Genomic DNA, 9175 nt, shown 5'->3' with positions numbered 1-9175 from the left:
TTCCATCTTCTCTCTTAGGAGAAAAATCTCAGTTTGATGCCAGTGCCTTTAACACCTCTCTTGACTCATGCCAAGAACCACACTCAGACCTTTTGTCCCTATTTAGAATTTAATGTTTTATTTCCAACTTTTAATTTGCTTTCTATTTATGACAGCTGACAGTTTTCTAAAAAAAAAAAAGAAAGAAAAAAAGAAAGAAAGAAAGAAAGAAAGAAAGAAAGAAAGAAAGAAAGAAAGAAAGAAAAGAAAAGAAACTATCATCAAAACTGGGGATGTAGCTCCGTGGTGAAGTACTTGCCTAGCATGGGGGGGGCGGTTTGGTTTCTATCCAGGTACTGCAAAAAAAAAAAAAAAGCAAAAAGCAAATGTTAGTAGCTTTAAAACAGTGTGTTAAGAATATGATGCCACGTGGCTCATTCATTCACGCACTTAACAGACGCTTGTGGAGCACCTACTGTGTGTCAGGATGGTCCCAAACCTTCCCCGGAAAGCCCCCGCCGGCTGGAGCTGACATTCTGGCGGTGCGGTCGTGACGGTGGTCAGGGATGGCGGGATCTGGGGACTGGCTCCTCAGCGGGACGCAGACCTGTCGGCCGAGCCCCCTGCGGGCGCGGGCCGGGGTCGAGCTGCGGCGGCGGCCGGCCGGGCGCGGCGCCTCCTCCCCTTCCTCCCGCGGAGGCTGACGTGGAGGCAACAGCGCGGGCGGCCGCAGGAGGCGGCGGCGCGGCGGCTCGGAGGCGCCGGGGCCTCTCGGGGCCGCGCGGGGCCCGGGCGGCGGCGGCGGCGGCTGCGCGGCGGGAGGAGGAGGAGGAGGAAGGCGTCCATGAAGCCGGCCCGCGCATGGAGGAGGCCATGAGCGGCGACCGCACCGAGAGCGACTGGCAGGGGCTGGTGAGCGAGGTGAGGCCGCGGCGCCGGCCGGGCGGGGTGGGCCGCCCGAGCAGCCTCCGGCCCAGGCCCGCGCTCCGCGAGGCCGAGCCGGGCCAGGACGCGCGGGGCGAGCGCACACGGTGGCCCCGGCGCGCGGCCCCGCGCGACCTGCCAGGTGCGCAGTTCCTCCAGTACTTTGGGGTCTACGCGGACGCCACTGCCTTCCGCGCCATCGGGTGCCAGCCTCTGGGGAGGGGCCTCCCCCCAGGCAGGGTTTGGCCGTGGATTGGAGAGAGCAGCCCTGGGATGCGGGAGAAGCAGCCAAGCCCCACCTGCCTGCCTGGTCACCACTGTTTTGGAGGCAAGCGATTGGACGCCTGGTGCAAGAGTGGTCCCAGGGGGAGATCTGGGTCCTGGGGTAACAACTGGGCCAGGTGGGATTCCTTGCAGCCATGGTTTGGGTAAGGGAGTTCCAGGTCCTAGCTGCTGTTCATTCATCACGTTTTTCGATTCAACCAACACATGTTTCTGTGGCCTACTATGTGCAAGCTGGTGGAGCCATTTACCAAAAAAGTGAGACGGGTGCAGAAGTGATTGGTTTGTGCAAACAGAACATCAGGTCTCCTAAACGATTTTGTCATGAACCTATCTCTGGGACCTGCTTTCAGGTCATGCTGTTTCCTCCTCAGTCTACCCTGAGAACTTACTGGCTTCTCCAGGTAAGAGGGGTGCTGATGTCTCCCTCTCCTGGGGAAGCTGCCAGGCTTCACCCTTTGTGCTGGCAGTTCCGGGTGTCACCTAGCCACCTAATGTCCAGTGAGTGCAGAGCAATTCTTTCCTGAAGAGGAATGACATATTATAGCTTCTGCCCTGGTTTAGTTTGTTTACTATCAGTCTAAAAGCCAGAGCTCTCCTAACCCATGGCATTATGCAGTATTGCAACCCATCTCTAGCTCCTTCAACTGACAAGGGACAGATCCTCTGGGGACCTTATCTCTGGGTCCACTTACAGCCTAGTTAGGGAGGCTTTAGGTGATTCTCCATAGAAGTCTAGCAGTTAGGCACCAATATGCAGCAGAATAATGCTCCAACAAACGCCTATCAAATAAATGCTTATTAGGAGTCGGGTACCCTGCAAGATGCTTAGAAGTCAGTGGACAGCAAGACAGATAACCCTCCTGCCCTTGAAGAACTCCTGAGGCTCAGTGATGTAGTGAGGGAGGAATGTCACACCACAAACAATAAGAACATTCTAAAGCATGGGATGCAGTCAAGTGCTAAATTGTGCGAGATGTCCCTTGAGCATGCCTCTCAGTGGTGAGCTTACTGCCACTTTGCACTGACTTTGTTGTCCCATGTGCGCAGTCCCCTCACTGGGCCCTGTGTTTTAGTTGGCTTCTTATTTCTAGTGCCTTCACACCCAAGTCCATACACAGCAGGTGATCAATAAATGCTTGTCGAATAAGTCAGTGGATCCTAAATGGGTCTCTCGGTCTCCCAGCTGAGTTTCTCTAGAGGAACACCATCTTGCCTTCCACAGACAGTCATTAAAGACCTCGATTATGGTGAGCACCCAACCAGGTGCCGTGGGATAGGAGAAAATGAATCCAACCTGCTTCCCGCCTTAGTTGTAACGGATGGCTATTTCTTGAAGGTATCCTTCATGTTAAGCACTGTATAGGAAGGAGCTCAGCATTCCCTAGTGGTCTGAGCTTCCGTCTCACAATGGGGCAGGCGTGAGTTATCTCTTACCCTGGTTAAGAGAACCTTAGCTCAGGCAGGTTGGGACTTGCTTAAAAATCTCACAGCTGGTAAGTGGAGGAGGCAGGATTGGAACCCAGGTCTGTCTGACTCCAGAACCTGCTTGGGATCGCTGGGTCCTGCTCTGTGTTTTAGTCATTGGTACATCTGTCTATATCTCCCATAAGGTGGCAGGTTCCCTAAAGTAGGGAACCAAGTCTTATTCATCTTTGAATCCTCAGCATCTGGATCAGTTTTCTTTGAATACCGTGTTCAGATCACCCGCCTCAGCATCATGTTTAGTGCCTGGGAAAAATGCAAGGTTCCATAGACATGTGCAAGTCCTAACTCCCACTGTCTGTGCAGGTGACTTTATTTGGAAACAGGGTCTTTGCAAATACAGTCTTGTTAACAGTCTTACAATGAGATCATCTTGGATTTAGGGTGGGCTCTAAATATAACAGGCTGAGTAAAGAGGGAGGTGTGAGACACTGAGACACAGGGAGAAGCCTATGGGAAGAGAGACTCAGAGGAGAACCTGTGTGGGCAGAGACAGACTGGAATGCAGCATCGACAGGCTCAGGAATCCACCGCACATTCACCAGAGGCCAGAAGAGGCATGAGCAGACTCCCTGAGAGCCTCCAGAGAAGCCAGCCCTGCTGACACTGATTTTGGACTTCTGGAATCCAGAAATATGGGAGAATAAACTTGTGTTGTTTTAAGCCTCCAGTCTGCAGGGATTGTTGACAGCAGTCACAGGAAATGGAGTCATACTGTTAGAAAGTGCCTGGGATAACTCTAGTCTGTCTGTCTACAAGCTCAACTGCTCAGGAGAACGCCCTGCCTATCACTGGGGCCAGGTCTGTGGGTGTGGCCTGGGTCTGGTACTCAGGCAAGTAGGAGTCAAGGAAGAGTGTGGCCAGTGGCTGGTGGTGTTACAAAATGATCTGGGGACCCAGAGGAAGAATTGGAGAAAACATGGAGGCACCTATGTCCCGAGCCAAATGGACTTTTGGGCCAGCTCAAATCTATTTTTGCAGAAGCCCCTATTTCTACCTCCCACCTGGATCCTCACTCCCTCGCCCTTCCTGCCCCATACTCTCTTTCAATGAGTTTGCTTCCACGGCTCGCCTCTAGGAAGCAGTTTTCATTTAAAACGATCCTACAGAGATCAGCCTTATTTTCACATTTTTCGTATAACAAGCTGAAATTACAGCCTTCTCTCAGGCCCCAAAGTAAACTCGGCCATGCATGTGGACGAGGCCCGGCTGGTGTTCTCTTCTGGAAATTAAATGTCTAGGGAGGGGCAGATGCTCTTCTCACCACCCGAGGTGAGCTTTCCAAATTGGAGAGATCTCAAATGCAGCTATGCAATCAATAACTTCATATTTCCAAGATAAAAATCCTAGTCACCTGTAAGCCTCCCACCCTGTGACGGATACTGCCTAAATTCATTTCACTCTTTGAATTTTGGTTAGTTAATTAGAGAGCAATCGATCTCCTTTTCCTGAACATGCTATGTGCAATTGTCATAGGGTCTTTGTAAGACAGCTGACCCTGGGGTGGCCCTAAGTAAAGCCCCTGCCTTTGGCAGAGAAGGGTGGAGCAGGCGTAGAGTTCAGTACTGTGGTCAGATAAGAATAAGACCCAAGCCAAGTACCGTGGCTCACAGCTGTAATCCAAGCAACAGGAGGCTGAGGCAGGAGGATCACAAGTTCAAAGCCAACCTCAGCAACATAGCAAGGCCCTAAGCAACTTAGCAAGACCCTGTCTCTAAATAAAACAAAAAAGGGCTGGGGATGTGGCTCAGGGGTTAAGCGCCCCTGAGTACATCCCTAGTTAAAAACAAAAAAACAAAAAACAACGAAAACCCAGAGTTAGTTCTCAATCATTGGCTTAGACTCTGAAGATATTAAGAGGCCTGGGGATGCCTCTCAATTCTGCCTCTTCCTTGGTTCAAATGATCAAAAGTCCAAGCCAAAGTGGGTGAGTTCAGAAAGAATTTATTGGCCGATGCTGTGGATTGTGCCCCTCTCCCTCAACTATGTTCAAGCCCCCTCCACTCCTATGAAGATGACCCTATTAGAGATAGATTCTTAACAGCTGTACTGGAGTTAGGATGAGGTCCTACTGGGTGAGTGCTAATGCACTGACCAGCGTCCTTATTAGAAGAGGGGAATTTGGACACTGAGATGCAGAAGGAAGACCATGAGAAGAGACACAGGGAAGGAGGATGGCCGTGTGACCACAGCGGCAGAGGGTGGAGTTCACGGCTGCCAGTCAAGGAAAGCCAAAGATCGCCAGCAACCTCCAGAAGCTAGAAAGAGACCGGATGGATCCCCACCTAGAGCTACGTTGGGGAATGTGACTCTGCTGACACATTGATTTTGGACTTCTAACATCTAGGCTTATGAGAGAATTAATTTATATTGTTTCAAGTCACCCAGTTTGTGGTAATTTGTTATGGCGGCCCCAAGAAACTAATAGAGCTAAAACAGCTAGCACATAATTCCATGATGGAGCACGATGGGATCCAGCATTCAAATGGACGGTTTTCCTCCATTTTGGGGTCTCCTTGCTTCCTGGCTTTAGTCTCTGCCTCCCATCATCTCAAGTTCAAGTCCAGAGGGAAGATGAGACTCTGTCTAGCAGATCCCATAAAACTTCAGGATACTGCTTTCAAAACCCCTTAGAGGACTCGCCTCTCATGCAAGAAATCGCTCAGGAGTGTAGTGATCTGGTCATCGTGGGCCTGGAGATGGGCATGAGCCTGCCCAGGCTCCACGGGCTGCCAGCGGGGGGTGGGGTAGCCGCCCAAATAAAACCGAGGGGTGATTTTCCCAGAAGAAGGGGATGTTGGGGAAAATCACTGCCCCATGCAGCTGCTCTGAGCCTCATTTTCCTCATTTTTAATTGAAATAATAGAAGAACCCACCTCCTGGTGCCAGGATTGTGAGGTCAGATGAAGTCATGCTTGGGCCCACTTAGCCTGCACTTGGCAGGCGACGTTGGTCCTGGGCGTGAGCCCTCCGACTCCCACGCTGGTGAACGTGGCATGAAAACCTCTTTAATTTGACATAAAACCTTCGTTTGGACTGCAAGTTCTCATCGCAAGCGTGGTGGGAATGTTCCGGACTGGAGACCCACCTCTGCCGTGTTTCAGCTCCAGGGCGGATGGTGGGGGTCCTGAGCGGGACTTGGGGCTGGGGACGCGCATCCAGCCTGGGCTATTTCCACTCAGCCTTATTTTCCTTGCTTCATTCCCATGTTTTGTCTTGGTCACTCTAGGTCACCATTGTGTCCTCCCTTGCCCCGCTCTGGCCCTTTGGCAGTCAGTCCCAAGTCCATGTCACTTCGGGTGAATGAAGAACAAATTGATGAGCTGCCCCTGGTGGCCCTGAGGGGAACTTGGCTCTTTCTCCATTTTGTTCGGCTGCCCGTGGCTTCCTCCAGGGCTGATATTCTGCTGTCCTCCCGAGCTATGGGGAAGGCTGGGAGTCGTGCAGTTTTCTGCTTGGGTGCGTCCCATGCCGGGAGGAGTCCAGGGGATGGGGGTTGTTTTTCACCTCCTAAGGAGGAGGGATGGATACGTTAGAGCAGAGTCTGAGATGCCTGCCCGCAAGGCAGAGTGGCTTAATTACACGTCCACGTTGCTGTCTCTTCCACGTGGTAGCGTGGTGCTCTGGGAGGAGGGCAGCTCTGTTCTGTGTCTCATCTCAGAGCTCCGGTTCTTTCATGTCACTGCTCCTCACGCCTCAGGGTGTGGTCCTCACCCACCACCTTTGGGTCTCAGCACAGGGCTAGAGGGGTGGCAAGGGGAGTCCAAGGCCAGGGCTTTTCTTTAATAGGGATGACTGGAGGGCTGTACCTGTCACCTCTGCTCACATCCCATTGGTCTGAGCACAGTCACATGGCCAGCTGTGGCAGAGGCGAGAAAATGTAACCTTTAGCTGGACGCACCCAGCTTCTGTTTGGGAGAGGTCTACTAAAAAGTCACAAGAGCATACAGGGCACAGAAAACACACTGCATCAAAGAAAGAAAAGCCTGAATCGGACTTTATTGAAATTAAAAGTTACTTGTCTTTGAAAGTCTCTGTCAAAAAAAGACAAGTCACCTATTGGGAGGAAGTATCCAGAATATATAAAGAGCTCTCACAATTCAGTAATAAGAAAATAGACAACTTAATATTTAAAATGGGCAAAAGGTAAGTACACACTGCACTGAAGAAGAGGTGCAGAGAGTAAATAAGCCCAGGAGCAGATGCTGGGCTTCCGCAGGCATCAGGGAAGTGTAAATTGAAGCCAGAACACACCTCTTGGGTGGAAAACAAGCAAGGGGGGAAGGAGAGCAGCTGAAGTCTCCTACGCTGCTGGAGGGAATAGAGGATAGTAGTCACTTTCCAAAACAGATTTACATTCTCTCTCTGTCTGGTACTGGGAATTGAACCCAGGGGCACTTAACCACTGAGTCCTTTTTAAATATTTTATTTAGAGATAGGGTCTTGTTAAGTTGCTGAGGCTGGCTTTGAACTGGCGATCCTCCTGCCTCAGCCTCCTGAGCCGCTGGATTCCAGGGGTGCACCATTGCGCCCACTTCAGTTTGACAGTTTCTTATAAAGTCAAATGTACACTCACCGAAACAACCCAGCAGTCCTACTCGTAGGCAGGATTGGAGAGGAATGAAGACACGTGGCCACACAAAAATCTGTGTGTGAATGTTTATGGCTGTTGGACACCCAAGCCCTGAAAATTGGGAACAGCCCCAGCTGCCCTCACTCGGTGTGTGGACAAACGGGTAATGGGTGTAAGAGCTCTGCTGAGGGTCAGGATGGAGCAGCCTGCACACCTGTGCAAGAAAGGGATGAGCCTTAAAGACATGGGGGTGTGGAAGAGGCCAGAGTCAATCACACCTCCTGGATGACTCCATTTATATGAATTTTTTTCTCAAACCAGAAGAGTTTATTCCCTTCTGTCCTCCAAACAACCTCCATACCACCCAGTAACTTCATTTTGAGGGATACAGGGTAGAGGATTCATGCATAATTGATTGCTTTAATGTTTGTGAAGAGTGACTGTTTTGTATTGATTGGTGTCTGTCATACGTCTTCTTAAAACCTCCTTTATTAAGGTATAGTTAATATATAAGAACTTCACAGATTTAACACATAATTTCATGATTTGAACATATGCATGTTCAGTAATTCTTGAGAAGTCAAAATGAAAAGGCAGAAACCGCAGCCTAGGTGGGGGTGGGGTGGGTGAGGCCTTGGCTGTAGAGGGACGTGAGAGAGCCTCCGATGGTGAGGGACACACGCCGTGTCTTGATTTTGGTGATCGTTACATGGCTGTATACGTTTGTTAAAAGTCAAAGGATTATATACCTAAAAGGACTCAGTGTTTCTCTATGTTAATTGTACCTCAATAAGCCTAATATTTTCTCCCCCTTTGGTACTGGGAATGGAACCCAGGGGTGCTTCACCACTGAGCTACATCCCTAGTCCTTTTTATTTTTTATTCTGAGACAGGTTCTTGGTCAATTGTGGAGGGTCTCCCTGAATTGCTGAGGCTGGCCTCAAACTTGGGATTCTCCTTCCTCAGCCTCCCAAGTTGCTGGGGTTACAAGCAGGCCCGCTGCACCTGGCAAGAAGTCTGATTGTTTTGGACATAGGGGAGGGGCTATCCAAGGCAGAAAGCCAGTGACACAGAGAATCCTTCCCTCTCCAGTTCCCCAGCTCGACAGCTTTCCAACAGCTTAGCCAAGCTCCTTGTAGTCCCTCTCACCCCAGACCTGTGGGGCCAGGCCTGGCTTCCTTCTTAAAGACTAGTAACTAAGTCCTCTTTGCCCCCTGACTCTTCCCTTTCCTGAACTTGGGATATCTTTTCCAGTATTTTGGGGGGTCATGATGGAGGGGCCACAGAGGAGACTCTTTTATGCTCTGACACCTTAATGACTTTCAAAACTAACGGGCGGTCACTCTGTTAGCTGTGCTCTGCAGAACTACCCCTTCTATGGAACAGGAAGGCAGAATGCCTGGTTCTTAACAAAGGCAAGGCCTGCACTGGGAGAAATAGGGCAGAGGGGACAGGAGATGGAGGTGAGGTGGGAAGATGGGCTACCAGTCCTTTAACATATTCATTTCCATTAGCTGCGATTATTATTGATTGAAAATACCCTGTACCTCAGTAGTAACAATAGATCTCAGATATGGGAGTATGTGCATATGCATTTGGTGACTAACCGTTGTGGAAAACTTCTTAGAAGTGGATCTTGAAATTGTAATGCCAGATTCGTGGGACCCCCAATAGACCTCTAGGAGCCGAATCCGATGCAAGCACACAAGAGTCTATCGCAAGCTCGAGCCTGGACTTACAACCGTTTCCAACACAGCAGTCCCAGGGAGTGAGTCCCGGTCCTTTGTTCAGTGAGATTTTATAGGTTTGGGGGGATGCTTTATGCGTCACAACATCACACAGCAAATCATTCCATCTGCAGGAAAATCAAACAACAACTCTTAACATTGATTAGCCCATTCACTGGCAGGAACAAGTTGGGTAGGAGTGATT

General features: G+C 50.3%; 1 protein-coding gene across 1 annotated transcript in view; it reads left to right on the top strand.

Moving 5' to 3' along the window:
- Positions 1-786: 786 nt before the first annotated feature.
- Positions 787-9175, top strand: part of Ccdc149 (coiled-coil domain containing 149) — a 91465-nt gene continuing 83076 nt past the window's right edge. Inside the window, exon 1 of the mRNA XM_076864301.2 lies at positions 787-900. Within this exon, the coding sequence (XP_076720416.2) occupies positions 841-900 (60 nt within the window). The 5' untranslated portion in view covers positions 787-840. The remainder of the gene's footprint in view (positions 901-9175) is intronic.

The sequence above is a fragment of the Callospermophilus lateralis genome, chromosome 8 (assembly GCF_048772815.1).
Source record: "Callospermophilus lateralis isolate mCalLat2 chromosome 8, mCalLat2.hap1, whole genome shotgun sequence".
Lineage (NCBI taxonomy): Eukaryota > Metazoa > Chordata > Mammalia > Rodentia > Sciuridae > Callospermophilus > Callospermophilus lateralis.
Note: the sequence above shows the minus strand (reverse complement) of the source record. Positions and strands in the feature narration are given on the sequence as shown.